This window comes from Microcaecilia unicolor, chromosome 7 (assembly GCF_901765095.1).
Source record: "Microcaecilia unicolor chromosome 7, aMicUni1.1, whole genome shotgun sequence".
Taxonomy (NCBI): domain Eukaryota; kingdom Metazoa; phylum Chordata; class Amphibia; order Gymnophiona; family Siphonopidae; genus Microcaecilia; species Microcaecilia unicolor.
Genome location: NC_044037.1, coordinates 194,412,167 through 194,428,670, shown reverse-complemented (window position 1 = coordinate 194,428,670; position 16,504 = coordinate 194,412,167). Strand labels below are relative to the sequence as shown.

The 16,504-nt window shown below is 44.7% G+C and overlaps 1 protein-coding gene across 1 annotated transcript in view; it reads left to right on the top strand.

Moving 5' to 3' along the window:
* Positions 1-16,504, top strand: part of HIBCH (3-hydroxyisobutyryl-CoA hydrolase) — a 178,956-nt gene that overhangs the window by 12,447 nt on the left and 150,005 nt on the right. Inside the window, exons 3-4 of the mRNA XM_030209078.1 lie at positions 718-858; positions 3,368-3,452. Of these exons, the coding sequence (XP_030064938.1) occupies positions 718-858; positions 3,368-3,452 (226 nt within the window). The remainder of the gene's footprint in view (positions 1-717; positions 859-3,367; positions 3,453-16,504) is intronic.

Here is a 16,504-nt window from a genome sequence, read left to right as displayed (position 1 = left end):
GCTACCTGAGCAGCGAGGAAGTTGGCGGATGCACTAGCCTCCAACACTGACACTTCTGCGCATGCTCAGTTTTTAATGCATGAACTGAGCATGTGCAGAAATGCTGACATTAGTGGTTGGAGCACTCCACTCACTTTCCTGCTGCATAGGCAGGTGCTCCAGTGGCAAATCTCTTAATCTGCCAGGGCTTGAGCATTCCCGCCAGCCATGCATCTGCTCTGTTGCCATAAATTTGAAGGAGGCCTGAGCTCAAATTGGGGGGGGGGGGGGGGGGGGGGGGGGAAATTTAATCTTCAGGGAAAAAGACCGTAACATTGTATTTTTGCTTAAAGATTTGCTGAAGATTTTAAAATATTTATAAATACTTTTGGTTTTTATTAAGAAATTTGTCGAATGTGTAGGAGGATTTTTTTCAGCCTAGTAAGTAAGTTACCCTATCTAGTCTGAGGATCCCAGGCAGTTGCTACTCTAGTACTGAATGAATATAGCCTGAAAAACTAAAGATTTAAAATAATGATTGTGGCAATAAGAAATGATGCATACCTGTTTTACTTAAAAATATAGAATAGTAGACAGAAAAAGTTGATCCAGGAATAAAATTAAAGAAGAAAATGGTAGCGCTCCAAGAAGCAAGCTGGTCTGCCTAGTATTTTTAATTAGGGGGTGTAAATGATTCAGACCTTACTGAATATAATTGTTCTGTATTTGTGCTGACAGGGCATGGCCACACACAGCGGTTCAGAAGCTGAGGTTCTCCTGGAAAAGACTGGCTGTGCTGGAGTGATAACCCTGAACAGACCAAAGGCGCTAAATGCATTAAACCTGTCTATGATTCAACTAATTTATCCACAGTTAAAGGTTTGTTTTGTTTTATCCTGTTTCTAGACAAAGCGCATGCTCTGTCAGATGTAAACTTCTCTCATTTTCTTCTTGTAGCATTGATCCTTTTTGTAATGACAAAATTAAGTTTATTTCCTGGTGGAAGCATTTCAGTATATTTTTATTCACTTTGATCTCCCTATCACATACTTGACAAAATGGACCAGGATAGGGTGCACAGACCTTGCGTTAAAAGGTACTTTAGAGGACACAGCATGGCTGGAAGTCATTTGAAGTTAATATGGTCACACTACGAAGGCAACCCAAAAGGACAATAGGAATTCTTTACCTGATATAATCTTCTTAGAACTGCATACTTTAGTGTTTGCTGGTTTCTTCTTCTTCTTCTCCCTTTGGTACTTAAATGGTTAGCACAGTGGCTTGAGAACCAGGAGAACAGGATTTGATTCCCACTATGGCTCCTTGTGACCCTGGGCAAGTCATTTAACTCTTCATTGCCCCAGGTACAAAAAACAAACAAACAAATGAAGGACAGAGATAGTACCTGTATACAATATATTTAAACTAGTTTGGTTGTACGACAGAAAGACAAATAGCAAATGTATTACCCATATTCGTACTAAATATAATTAAAGGGACATCCAGGCAAATTGGCCCAGACACATTGCTTCCACTTTCCTTTTTGCCTGGACCGTAAGGTCAGTTCTATAACATGATGCCTAGGTTAATTGGGCAAGAAGGCAATTAACCTCTGTGTGCTTTATAAAAAATACTAGCACAAATCTGGCAGCAACAGCACCTAACCGAAGGCACAGATGTTACACCTGCTCAAGAGAAGGTGTAAAGTTTTTAGCAGGGTACAGTCTGAAAGTACACATGCAGATCTTTTATCGACATGCATATTTTGCACAGACTGCATCTGTGCTAATACCTACAGTAGAAGTTCCTGGAGGAAAAGTCCATAGTCTGCTGTTGAGATAAACGTGAGGGAAGCCACTGCTTGCCCTGGGTTTGGTAGCAAGAATGTTGCTACTATTTGGGTTTCTCCCAGGTACTTGTGACCTGGATTGGCCACTGTTGGAAACGGATACTGGGCTAGATGGACCATTGCTCTGACCCAGTATAATTGTTCTTATGCCTTTCCCAATTTGATAAGACATTTTATACAAATTGTCAAATGAACAGGGGTTTTTAGACCAGTGATGGTGGTCTTATTGTAAGGCTTTTTTATGTGCCTAGTAAAGGGCCATTAAATCCACTGAGGTCTGTTCCCCCTTAATAAAAGAAACAGAAAAGGATCATTAGTGGGAGAGTTGGGACTTAGTTTGGAGAATATTGATTGTACATGTAGGTTCTAAATTCCCAAGTCCATCATCAATGCAAATTGCTGTTTTATAAGCTCACCTCCATGAGGGTGAAAGTAGGCATGAATACGTTTTACACATGATGAGCAAAGGTATTGTTGTGGTCATGTGTGCAAACTTTTGATTTTGAGAAATATGCATGCTAATTTTTGGAGGCAATTCTATAATCGGGCACCTTCATTTAGGTACCCAGATGTGGTGCGTTGAGAGCCTCTTCTATAATGGCATTTGGGCATCCAGATTCCATTATAGAATACTAGTGTAACCTGGCATTGGCACATCTTACATTTAAGTGTAAGCTGGTACACTGGCTAGAGACCTTGGGTAACTATGAGCACCTAAATATGGCAGGGACGCTTGTAACTTAAAGTATTCTGTAAGTTAACATTCGTAAATGGAAGCCCTGTCCATGCTCCACGCACTTGGACACCCATCTTACAATTGTGGGTTATAGCACTTAGTGTGCCGTTATAGTGTAGTGCTTAGGGCACTTATGCATACAAGTGCTACTTTTTTCCTGTATTTTCATGTTTTAAATGGGCATTATAACCACGAGCACCTAGTTATACAGTTGCCCCTTTTCTTCATACTAAATACCAGATATAAATACGAGTAATTCTATGGGTTAATCTTCTAAATGAAAGTATGCACAAAGTAGCCATACTGGGTCAGACCAATGCTCCATCTATCCCAGTATCCTGCTTCCAACAGTGGCCAATCCAGCTAACAAGTACCTGGCAGAAACCCAAACTGTAGCACTATTCCATGCTACCAATCCCAGGGCAAGCAGTGGCTTCCACTATGTCCATCTCAATAACAGACTATGGACTTTTTCTCCAGGAACTTGTCCAAATTTGTTTTTAAACCAAGATACGCTAACTGCTGTCACCACATCCTCTGGCAATGAGTTCCAGAACTTAACTATTCTTTGAGTGAAAATAATATTTCCTCCTGTTTGTTTTAAAAGTATTTCCATGTAATTTCATTAAGTGTTTTTTGTTTTGTTTTGTTTTTTTTGAAAGAGTGAAAAATCAATTCACTTTTTTACCCGTTCTACACCACTCAGGATTTTGGCTTTACAAATTTGATATTTTGCTATACAATTATTATCTTTCTGTGTAATTTGACATCTTGGTTTTTTTTTTGTTTTGTTTCATTGTTAGATATGGGAAGAAGATCCCAAAACATTTGTAATAATTATAAAGGGAGCAGGAGGAAAGGCTTTTTGTGCAGGGGGCGATATCCGAGGTAAGCAATAATGACCAGGAGTAATTTAAAACAAACAGGCATATAATTTGCATTGATTTGTTTTGACTCGGTATGTTGTAGTATTTACATACATGAAACTGATTTATGATGACTAGTAAGGAAGAAGTTCATCTTAGCTGATGCACAAAGATGGGAAGATGGCTGTATAGTGCTAAAAAAGTTGTTTAGTTTTATGCCTAGTGTTTAAGGTCTAATTTATTGAGCAGTGGGGCAGTCTCAACAGCAGGGGCAAACAGTGAACAAAAGTACAGCCCAGCGCTACGTTGCAGTTATCAGAATCAAAACACTAAGGAACTATTAGTAGCGACCCATTTGACATAGGTTTTCCACCTATGACTCGCTCAATTCTTCATTGGTTCCACAATAAATGCAGGTTGAATTCTTTACAATAATTTATTTTCTTGTATAAACTTTTCTATAAAATATTATTATTTGGATATATCAATATTCAAAGCATATTTTAAAAAATTGCCATGATGATATTCACAATATTGTATTTAAATGGCAGACTTTATCTTTTTCATTCGCACCAGTTGCCGACATGGGCCATGTTTTGAACTCTGCCTGAGGATTAAGTCCTGAATACTGCCTGCTTATGCTTAATCTCCTTCTTGTTTAAAAAAAAAACTAGCAGAAACTGAATTTCACAGTGTATGCACAATAGCAGTATATGAGAGGCAACATTAGAGCAGACTTCTCACACTGCTCAGCCATTGTGCCTTGACCCTGGTCTGGAAGGATCATCTCTGTGAGTAACAGGAGAATTGAATCCCCCATGCTTATCCAGTCTTTTGGCATTTCCAGTGAAGGCCAGTTCATACTACATTTTGGGGGTGGATACCTGTTTGCAGAGAACCAGACTGAAGCCACCAGTTCATGGTCTCTATTAACCTTATATGGAATTGACATCCAGAGGTGAGAGATTCTCCAATCCCATGCCAAATCCCATAGCCATCCACCCCTAGAAGACAGATCTTCAATAGAAAAAGTATTTTTCTGAGCACAAGCAGGCTTCTATATTCTCACACGTGGGTGACGCCAATCCGCGTCACCTGGTTAGCTAAAAGAGAGCTTTGTGAAGCACGAGCCGCACTTCACCGCACATGCACGATTTCCTTCCCACCCGAACATGGTCACCTCAGTTCTTCTTTTTCTGCTTGAGGAGAAGGTGTTTTTTTTTTCTTTGCTTGGTCTTTGCTGGTTTTTGTGACTTCTGGCAATTTTTTCTGTCTCTATAATTGGGCTCCTTTTATTGGAACCTTTTTTCCCTTCCTTTAATTTCATTTAGAATTGTTTTGCCCGGTTTTTAAGTTTTACTGTTTTTCCCTTGTCGTCGGGCTGCTTTCAGGCCTTGACTTCAGCCCTTTTACCGTGTTGTGCCCCTTTTTCAGGCACCATCACATTGTTTAATTTAGCTGATGAAGTTTTTCTGTCCACGTCCATGAAGATTCCCAGTGGCTTCAAGCACTGTACCTGGTGCAATCAGACTATCTTGGGGAAAGGACACCCATTCTTGGTGTCTGCAGTGTCTTGGGCCCAATCATGTCCCTGCTAACTGTGTTCTCTGTCTTCATATGAAGAAGAGGACTCAGGTTTCCCAAGAGGCTCAACGAGAGAGGATTTTGGAGCCAAGTCTGGTTCTTCAACACTTGAGTTGAGCATCGCAGCGGGAGCATCGGTAAGTATGGTTGCTACTAGACCCTTAGACACTGGGAGCAGTGAAGCATCGAGTGGATCTCCATCTGTCTCTAGGCCTCCTGCTGTGCAGGCCCCCCCCCCCCAAGACTGTTGTCCATTGTTGGACCTGACCCCAAGGCAACGTGAGGATTCGACGTCGTTCTCCTCATTGGCACCAAGGAGCCTTAGTGACACGCTTCGGGTGAAGGCTAAGAAGCATTGTCATCGGTCACCCTCGACACATGGTGCTGAGAGCTCTGGGGCGACAAAGGATTCAGCAGCTGAGAAGCATTGGCACTGGGAGGACCACTCCCCCCTCCAAATAGCAGGTACGATGTGCCTGTCTCCTAGCAGCCGAGATCCCGCTCCCGTGTCGACCCCAGTGGTTCTACAACCTGCGCTTCAGTCGGCACCCCAGCTTTTCCCGATGTCGATCCTCAATGAGAATATCCAGGCCTTGCTCCCTGAGCTGCTGGATGGCCTTATGCAACGGTGTGCATCGGTATCGGGGGTAATTGTGCCTACCCTGTGTCCCGTTTCGGCCCCGCCTGGCCCTCGGATGCCAGTGCTGCTTGCCTTGGTGTCGACTACCACCCAAGCTGGCACACTCTCAACATCTGTGGAGGAAGTTGAGGCAGGTGTCGCCTTCTCGACGCCACTCTTGAGGACGTGGTTCCTCAGCACTGAGGAAGGTATGGTCTCGACAATCCCATAGGGAGATACTGTCCAACACAAAAGAGGAACGCTCATGGGATTCAGAGGAGGATCCCAGGTACTTTTCCTCAGGTGAGTCTTATGGGGTGATTGCCTCTAAACCCTCCCCTCCACCTGAAAGGAGAAAGTCTGCACTGGAGAGCCTTTCATTTCCATCTTCTGTAAAGGAAATGGCTGAGGCCATTTCATTTCCTTTGGAAGTGGAGGATGAAACCAGGGCCAAGATGCTTGAGGTCCTGGACTATACATCTCCTCCAAAGGCGGCTGTGACTGCACCTCTTCATGAGATACTCCAAGAAGTCCTCATCAGGAACTGGGAGTCCCCTCTGTCAGTCCCTGTCATGCCCGAGAAGATTTAAACCCAGTATCGGATACATGGTGCACTTGGTTTTGATAGGCCTCAGTTGCCTCACAATTCCATGGTGGTGGAATCTGCTCTCAAAAGAGCCAGGAGTTCCAGGGACACCCCCAGGCAAAGAAGCTAGAACCCTGCATTCTTTTGGGAGGAGGATGTACGAAGCTTCAATGCTCACCTCCCGAATACAATCCTACCAGCTTTTCACGAGCGTCTACTTGCGAAACTCAGTTCGACAGCTGTCGGACTTGGTTGACACTCTCCCTTCAGAGCACGCCAAGCCTTTTTACCAGTTGGTCAAGCAGCAGAAGGCGTGTTAAAAGTTCTTGGCTAGGGGCATCCATGATCTCTGCTCAAAGTATAGCAATGCGCAGACTCTCATGGCTGCGTGTTTATGACTTGGAACATTCTATTCAGCAGCGGTTGGTGGATGCTCCTTGCCAGTGGGATAACGTTTTTGGAGAGAAGGTTGAAGAGGTCGCTAACCAAATCAAGAAACACACTGATACAATCTCTTCTCTATCCCACTGGGCGCCTTCTGCATCAGCCTCCTCAGCTAGGAGGACTTTTGACAAGCCAAGGAGGCGCTCCTATTACTATCCTAGGCATAGGTACAACCCTTTGGCTCACCAGCCTACTCGGGCTCAGCCCCAGCGCACTTGTTCACATCAACAGCATGCGCCTAAGGCCCCTGTTGCTCCCAGTCAAAGCAAGGGACAAGCTTTTGACTGGCTTCAGCAGAGAGATACCCGCAGAAAAAGTGTCTGGTCGGGGGGGGGGGGGGGCCTAAAACCTTTTCACCAAAGGTGGCCTCTTATAATCTCCGACTGGTGGGTTCTTCAAATAGTTTGTTTTGGATACGCCCTCAATTGGCATCTGAAAACTCCAAATTGCCCACCAAGAGCTCGATCATTCAGTTCTCAGCACAGGCAGGTACTTGCAGAGGAACACGCCGCCCTTCTAAAGGCCCATGCGGTCAAACCCGTTCCACCAGGGGAAGAAGGGCAGGGATTCTATTCCAGGTACGCCTTTGTACAAAAGAAAATGGGGGAGGGATGCGTCCCATCCTAGACCTAAGGGCCCTGAACAAATTCCTAGTCCGAGAAAAGTTCAGGATGGTTTCCCTGGGCACCCTTCTCCCAGTGATTCAGAAAAATGATTGGCTATGCTCTCTGAACTTAAAGGATGCATATACTCACATCCCGATACTTTCAGCCCACCAGAAGTAGCTTCGATTTCGGCTGGGAACTTATCACTTTCAGTACCACTTGTTGCCTTTTGGCCTCGCGTCAACTCCCAGGGCCTTCACAAAGTGTCTAGCGGTAGTTGCAGCATCGCTACATAGACTGGGAGTCCATGTGTTCCTGTATCTTGACGATTGGCTGGTAAAGAGCACCTCGGAAGACAGTGCTCAGGAGTCCATGTGGATGACTATTCGGGTGCTCAAGCCACTAGGGTTCGTTTTAAACTACCCCATTTCTGCCCTGTCCAGCGATTGGAGTTCATAGGAGTCCTGCTCGACACATAGAGAGTTCAAGACTAGCTCCTGGAGATGAGAGCAGACAATCTTGTCTCACTTGCATCCAAGGTTTGTGCCTCTCAGCAGGTCACAACTCGGCAGATGTTGAAATTGTTGGGCCACATGGCTTCCACAGTGTATGTTACACCTATGACACGTCTTCACATGAGATCAGCTCAATGGACCCTGGCTTCTCAGTGGTATCAAGCCACGGGGAGTCTAGAAGATGTCATCTTTCAATGCCTTCCTCCAGCGCTCTTTTCCTTTTGAACCCAATTCCTCCTATGTTCAACTTACTTTCTGTTAACCCCATTAGTTTTGCATTTACCACAAACTGTATATTTTTCTTACTACTTTGTAATTATTTATATTGTTACTATGTAAGCCACATTGAGCCTGCCATGTGTGGAAAAGCGCAGGGTACAAATGTAATAAATAAAAATAAATAAATCCAAGTGTTCCCAGAGTTTGTACACTCTCCAGTGGTGGACAATTCGATCCAGTTTGACTCTGGGGCTTCCATTCCAAATTCCTCAGCCACAAAAAGTGCTTCTCTCCTGGGATGGGGAGCTCATGTAGTTGGGATTCACACTCAAGGTGCTTGGTCCTCCCAGGAAACAAACCTTCAGAGCGATCTGGAATGCTCTCAAGGCTTTCAGAGACCGGCTCTCATTCAAACAGACAATCAGGTTGCAATGTATTACACCAATGAGCAGGGGGGCATTGGATTACGCCCTCTGTGTCAGGAGGCCGTCCGGATGTGGCATTGGCCTCGCCAACATGGCATGTTTTTGTGAGCTACTTACCTGGCGAGCACAAACAATACCCTGGACGACAGGCTGAGCAGGATAATGCAACCGCACGAATGGTCTCTCAATATGGGCATAGCCTGCAAGATTTCCGAGCATGGGGCACCCCCTCAGTGGATCTTTTTGCCACTCGGATCAACCACAAGGTCCCTTAGTTCTGTTCCAGGCTTCAGGCCCACAGCAGACAAGCGTCAGATGCCTTCCTCCTCAATTGGTGACAGGTCTTCTGTACACGTGTCCTCCAATACCTCTAGTGGGAAAAACTCTGTTGAAACTCGAGCAAAACCACGGAACCATGATTCTGTTCATACCATACTGGCTGTGGTGGTTCCCTCTTCCTCTGGAATTATCCTCTGTGGAGATTGGAGTGCTTTCTGACCTTCATTACTCAGAATGAGGGGTCACTTCTATATCCCAACCTCCAGTCTCTGGCTCTCACAGCTTGGATGTTGAGAGCCTATAGTTTGCTTCCTTGGGTCTCTCGGAGGGTGTCTCCCGGGTCTTGCTGGCTTCTAGGAAAGATTCCACTAAGAGGTGTTACTCTTTTAAATGGAGGAGGTTTGTTGTCTGGTGTGAGAGCAAGGCCCTAGATCTGTTTACTTGCCCTACACAGACCCTGCTTGAATACCTTCTACACATCAGAGTCTGGTCTGAAGACCAACTATGTAAGGGTTCACCTTAGTGCAATTAGTGCTTATCAGTGTGTAGAAGGTAAACCCATCTCTGAACAGCCTTTAGTTGTTTACTTCATGAGAGGTTTGCTTTTGTCAAAGCGCCCTGTTGAACCTCCTTCCCCAGTGTCATGGGATCTCAACGTCATTCTCACTCAGCTGATGAAAGCTCCTTTTGAGCCACTGAATTCCTGCTATGTGAAGTACTTGACCTGGAAGGTAATTTTCTTGGTGGCTGTTACTTCAGCTTGTAGAGTCAGTGAGCTTTAGGCCTTAGTGGTGGGTGTACCTTATATTAAATTTCATCACAAGAGAGTAGTCCTCCGCACGTACCCTAAGTTCCTGCCGAAAGTGATGTCGGAGTTCCATCTGAACTGTTCGATTGTCTTGCCAACATTCTCCCTGATCTCATTCCCATCCTGGTGAAAGCAGCTTGCACACCTTGGATTGCAAGAGAGCATTGGCCTACTACATGGAGCGGACAAGTCCCCACAGTCAGTCTGCCCAGCTTTTTGTTTCTTTTGATCCCAACAGGATGGGGGTCGCCATCGGGAAACGCACCATTTCAGTTTGGCTGGCAGATTGCATTTCCTTCATTTATGCCCAGGCTGGGCTGGCCTTGGAGGGTCATGTCACGGCTCATAATGTCAGAACCATGGCCGCATCGGTAGTCACTTGAGGTCAGCCTCCATTGAAGAAATTTGCAAGGCTGTGACATGGTCTTCAGTCCACACATTCACATCACACTACTGCCTCCGTGTTAATTACTTTATATATCAAGCATCTTTTCATTAGCAATCAATGGATTTATATGTTTCCCTTATGTAGGATTCTCAACATTAGACTTGTTTCTTGTATCTGCAATCTTATACAAGCAAACATCAACTTTCTATATTGCAAGGTCAGTTGTCTAGTGCTTTTCTCAGCATCATTTTTCTATATAAATGGTCTATGTGACACCATTCGCTTAATTTGATGAGCTATTATTATTCATGTATATATTTTTCAATTGTATATTTTTTTTAAATGTACATCTTTTATATAGGTATATACCATATTGGTGAGTTCTTTTTTTATAAGTGTATAATTTATATTCTTTTTCATATTTATGATTTCAGTTTTTTACATATTTTGCGGAGTGGAGGAGTAGCCTAGTGGTTAGTGCAGTGGACTTTGATCCTGGGGAACTGAGTTTGATTCCCACTGCAGCTCCTTGTGACTCTGGGCAAGTCACTTAACCCTCCATTGCCCTTGGTACAAATAAGTACCTGAATATACTATGTAAACCGCTTTGAATGTAGTTGCAAAAACCACAGAAAGGCGGTATATCAAGTCCCATTTCCCTTTCCATTATTGTTGTAATTTAAAATGGGATGTTTTACATTAGATTTTATATGTTTTGTAGACTCCTGAAGCAGTCGCTGTAGTGCCGAAACACAGCAGCTGTGTCGAGTTGTTTGGTTTTATTAATAAAGAAGATCTGGAACATTGTATGCGTCTCCCTCATTTGTTTGGAAAGAGCCAGCTCACCCTACTCTTCCTTTTTGTGAGATTGACTTACTTAGGGGTTCAGTGCACCTCCACCTTTTGGTGGGTACCTCCCTGCAACAGTCGGTTCAGGCAGACAGTGTTGCAGAATCTATTTGGGGTCTAGAATCCAACTCCACTCTCCTAGGCCTGTTTTATTCTGTTACAGGCTGTACTCTCATTTAGATTATATATAGTTTCAGGTTAATCTGTGTTAGGTCCTCGCCATTGCGAGGCCCAATTGACCAATGTTTGTTCTTTTTAGTGAGCCTGATTGCTAGGGATTCCCCACCTGTGAGAATATAGAGGCCTGCTTGTTCTGGGAAAATTGAAGATACTTACATGTAGCAGGTATTCTCCCATCTCCCCTTGGAGTTGTCTCCTTTGTTCTTTTTACCTTATAGTATAAAACTGAGGAGACTGCGTTCGCACGACGGGCGGGAAGGCACTCGCGCATGTGTGGTGAAGCGCGGCTCGCGCTTCACAAAGCTCTCTTTTAGCAATGTCAAAATGCTGGACCAGGCAATGGGGATTGGTGTCACCCACTTGTGAGAATATAAAGCCTGCTGTCCTCGGAGAATACCTGCTACAGGTAAGTATCTTTGCTTTCCTCAGTGCTTTTTTTGTGCCGGTACAGCATACTGGCACCTTTTTTGTGAGGTCCGGCTCACCTGCCTGCTCCCTTCCGTTCGTGCATCCGTGCTCTCTGCTTTGAAATCTTTAATTTACCCAAAGTCGCGGCGAACTGGCAGTAAAAGCAGCAGGCAGGCACTGGCAGGCAGGCTCACCTCCTCATCGCTTCCCTTCCCTCTCAGCGCATCCTGCCTTCCTCTGATGTAATTTCCTTTCCATGAGGGAGGGGAGGGCAGATGAGAGAGGAGACAAGCTGGACATGGATGGGAGGGGAGGGCAGGGAAGAGAGAATCGCTGGACATGGATGGTAGGGGAGGGCAGGGGGAAGAGGAGAATCGCTGGACATGGATAGCAGGGGAGGACAGGGGTCAGAGGAGAATCGCTGGACATGAATGAGAGAGGAGGACAGGGGTCAGAGGAGAATCGCTGGACATGGATGAGAGGGGAGGGCAGGGCAGGGGAGAGAGGAGACATGCTGGACATGGATGGGAAGGAAGGGCAGGGAAGAGAGAATTGCTGGACATGGATGGCAGGGGAGAGAGGATAATCGTTGGACATGGAGGGGAGGGGAGGGCAGAGGAGAGGGGAGACATGCTGGACATGGATGGCAGGGGAGGGCAGGGAAGAGAGAATTGCTGGACATGGATGGGAGGGGAGGGCAAGGGAGAGAGGAGAATCGCTGGACATGGATGGTAGGAGAGGGCAGGGGAGAAGAGAATCGCTGGACATGGATGGCAGAGGAGGACAGGGGGAAGAGGAGAATTGCTGGACATGGATGGGAGGGGAGGGCAGGGGAGGACAGGGGTCAGAGGAGACATGCTGGACATGGATGGGAGGGCAGGGAAGAGAGGATCGCTGGACATGGGTGGCAGAGGAGAATCACTGCACATGGATGAGAGGGGAGGGCAGGGGAGAGAGGAGACATACTGGACATTGATGGGAGGGGAGGTCAGCGAAGAGAGATTCACTGGACATGGATGGCTGGAAGTGGAGGGCAGGGGAGAGAGGAGAATCGTTGGACATGGATGAGAGGGGAGGGAAGTGGAGAGAGGAGAATCGCTGGACATGGTTGGCAGGAGAGGACGGGATAGAGGAGAATCGCTGGACATGGGAGGTGAGGGCAGGGGAGAGAAGAGACGTGCTGGACATGGATGGGAGGGGAGGGAAGACAGGAAGGAGATGCACATGGATGGGAGGGGAGGGCAAGGGAGGGAGAAGAAATGCTGGAAATGGATGGAGAGGAGAGCAGGAGATAGAGGAGAATTGCTGGACATGGATGGATGGAGGAGTTGGCGGGGAGAGAGGTGAAATGCAGGTTTTGGATGGAGGAGAGGGGCGAGAGAATTATTGCTTTATATGGATACAGGGGAGGGAAGAGAGAGGAGAAATGCTGGACATGGATGGAGGGGAGGAGGAGGAGAAGTGCTGCACATGGATGGAGGGGAGGAAAGAAAAAAGTAGAAGATGTAAAGGGCTTAAATACAAGCAAGCATACGCCACCACCTTCTCGTATAGAAGCACACAGCTATGGAATGCGCTATCCCCAACCTTAAAAACCATGGATAATCTAAACAACTTTTGCAAATCCTTGAAGACACACCTCCTCAACAGAGCCTATAAAAAGAACCTCTAAAGACACAAATCACTACACAACCCACCCACACAACCAATTACACCTCCCACATCACCCTACTTAACACCCTCTTCTCTTTCTTTAAATATCTTCGTCCTACCAGCGACTATATCTATTATTCCCTCATGAATATGTCATAATAACACTCTGTAAGCCACATTGAGCCTGCAAATAGGTGGGATAATGTGGGGTACAAATGTAATAAATAATAATAATAATAATGGAGATGAGGGAAAGGGAAGAGAGGAGAAAAACTGCACATGGATGGAGAAAATAGGCAAAAGCTGGAGCCACGTTATACCTCCTCCAGTCAATTCCACGGAGGAGGACACAGCTTTTACTTATGGATGTAGGGCAAGAAATGAAGAAGAAAGGAGGAAAGTAAAGAATTAAATGGAAAGGAAGCCCTGGAAATGGAGTTAAGAGAACAGATAGCAGCAGAATCAGAGACTGGGACCAATATGGATAGAAGAACAGTCACCAGACAACAAAGGTAGAAAAAATCATTTTATTTTCATTTTAGTGTTTGGAATATGTCCAATTTGAGAATTTACATCTGCTGTCTTATTTTGCACTGTGTATACTGGAGCTGTAACAGCTTACAGAAATTATTTATAATGAAAAAAAATCACATTATTTTTTTTCTCCTATACTAGTATAATATTTTCAATGATGTCTGTTTATTTTTATTTTATTATTAGCCCACAGTTTCCCAACAGTGTTGGGCTCAATGTGGCTTACAGCGCACCACAGAGGCAAACGCCAATGCAGTAAAATGAAGCTAATACAGCAGGAAAATCTACAAGAGATAATGGGGAAGAGTAGGAATTGATGGAAGGAGTAGGGAAACCAGGAGGGAAGAGGGAAGGGGAATGCGTCCAAAATGTCTCTAGATTGATGCGCATCCAACAGTGGAGACACATGCAGAGGCCGTGGGATAAGCATTTCCAAGTAGCATGGTCTTTAGGGATTTCTTGAAAGTTAGATGGTTGGTGATGGTTTTTATGGTTATGCGCCATGGCTGGTATAAGGGGTGTGGCTATAATAGGGGTGGGGCCATATGTGGTGACCCCTGCCCATAATGAGTACTGGCACCTTTTTTACTACAAAAAAAGCACTGGCTTTCCTACATAATTGAGGCTTAGAGATACATCATGATTCCTTCCTGCTTTGGCTCTATTTCCTCGCAGACCCTATTTATCTACATTCCAGACCTTTGCAGTCTTGTGCTGGAGTCTCCATTCTTTTTTTAATATTTTCAGGTCATGAGAGCTTTTCTATTGTATAAGAATCGGTGGCAAAATCTTTATTAAAAGTGTTGAAAAATCTTAGGCATAGGAGCAGTCATACACACCAGATCTGCTCCAAAAGCTATGAGTTCTGTTCCCCTCTCAAAGGAAAAAGAAGGGAGACGTGTTAAGTTGGAGCTAGCTCAAGGTATTTTGGTACCTGAAACAACTTAGGTGGTGCCCCTCCCCCCTACGGGTCTGGCATTTCCCCCTCCACCATTCCAGAGTCTCTCTTTTCTCTCCCCACCCCCAGTCCAGCCTCTTTGTCTGTCTTCATTGTATTCCTCTCCTCCTCCTTCCCCTATTTCCCTGTGGTCCTGTAAACGTTACCTTGCTTGTCCGTGGCAGCAACGGGCTGCTTTCAGCGAGCTCCTGGTCTTCCGTCTCCCACATCTCGCCTCCTCTGATGCATTTTCCTGTGGGTTGGATGTAGGATGCGACAGAACATCGGGGGGCCTCTGATAAGCAAGGTAAGGTTACAGGACGAAGGGGGGGGGGGCTGAGAGGGAGAGATGCTGGATCCATGTGTGTGGGGGGAGGGGGGAACGGAGTAAAAGCTTTAACCTTTTGGATCAGGTGAAGCACTGGTGATGTCAGAAGATGGGTATTTCGGTGCCCTAGACCAGTGCCTCACCTGATCCAATAAGCTGGCCCTGTGTAAAATACTTGTTGGAGGCTAAGGTGCACAAGTAAGGAGCAGGCAACAATATGTCCAAAAAAAGGACAAAGACCCTTTAAGTGGATTTGCTTCTGTGTAGTTGAAATATCGCATCTTTTCATAAGGATTGCTTATGGAAGCAAAATATTCAGATACTCTTACCTAATTTAAGGGGCCCTTTTACTAAACAATAATAAGCACTAATGTGCACATAATACAGGAAAGATAAAGTGTATCGCAAAACGTATTAAAGCATTTTATGGTATTTTTTGCTTGCTAGCGTACACTAATCTTGCACTATTTAATTAGCAAATGCTAACTGGTTTCTGGTTAACGGTTAAGTGCAAGTGGAGAAATTCAGTGCAGGATCTGCAAAAACAAAAAAAAACGTTCTGTGGTAAATCTGAGCTTAGCGCACAGTAAAGTCTTGAGTTAGCACACGCTAAGCCCAAATTTTGCCACAGCTTAGTAAAAAGGCCCCTAAAATAACATACGAGTAAGGATTATACAGAATGACTGGATCTGAACAATTGTTTGCTGATCAATGTTAATATGCTGATGACCTTTCTGTGTGTGCACAGAATCTAACAAGTTCAGTCCCACAATGATGGAGATCATTTAGCGTTACATTCTTTCTTGATTTTTTTAAAAGATTGGTTAGGATAAATCTCTCTCATAGCTCACTGTTATAACTCTCATTATCCCTGTGTCAAGCCATTAAGTAATAGATCATCTTAGAATAAATGTCTGGAAGTTTTGTTGGGTATTTGCAGGTACCTATTTGATAAGTTAGCGAAGGGTTTGGGAAGATGGTGGAGCTATCCACTTAATTATTCTGGAGGATTAGTTTAAATTCCTGTTCCCGAATATGCCCATTGTGATGTTTGAAGAGGTTTTATAAAGTTAAGTGGCTTTCTTGGATGTTTGTGTGGGAAAATGTCCCCTAACCAGTTTGCTTTGCCTTCAGGGTTTCTCAAGCATGTTTAATTTGGCTTTGCCAAATTTCCATTTGTATTTGTAGTTTGATTCTCAGGACACTCAGTTGATTCCAGATGTATCTAGCAGGCTGGATATTGTTCCTGATTTCAGTCTGAATTTGTTAGATAATCTCGGCAAGACACAGAGCATTCGCCTTTCTCCCCCCCTTCCTAATAGAAGCTTGGATACTCTTCCCTGCCCTCCCTGTTTGGGAGGAACCCCTATCAGCCTGAAAGAATCTATTAAAATTCTTGGGATAATGTTGGATAGTCACCTTTCATTTGATTTTACAGATTTCTAATGTGATCAAGAAATCCTTCTATGTTCTTCAATTTTGTTCCTCTCATTCTGTTTTTGATGCCTCATCACACTACATACTGGCTTATGCTTTAATAGTCTGTCTATTAGTAGTTGCAATTTTCTTTATCAGGGCCTCAAGTCATCTCAGATTAACATCTGTAGCTTGTACAAAATAGCACAGTCAGGGACATACTGAAGCCAGAAAATTTGATCATATTCTCCCCTGTGAAAGCTCAACACTGACTTCTTATAGCCTGTAGGCTTCCTC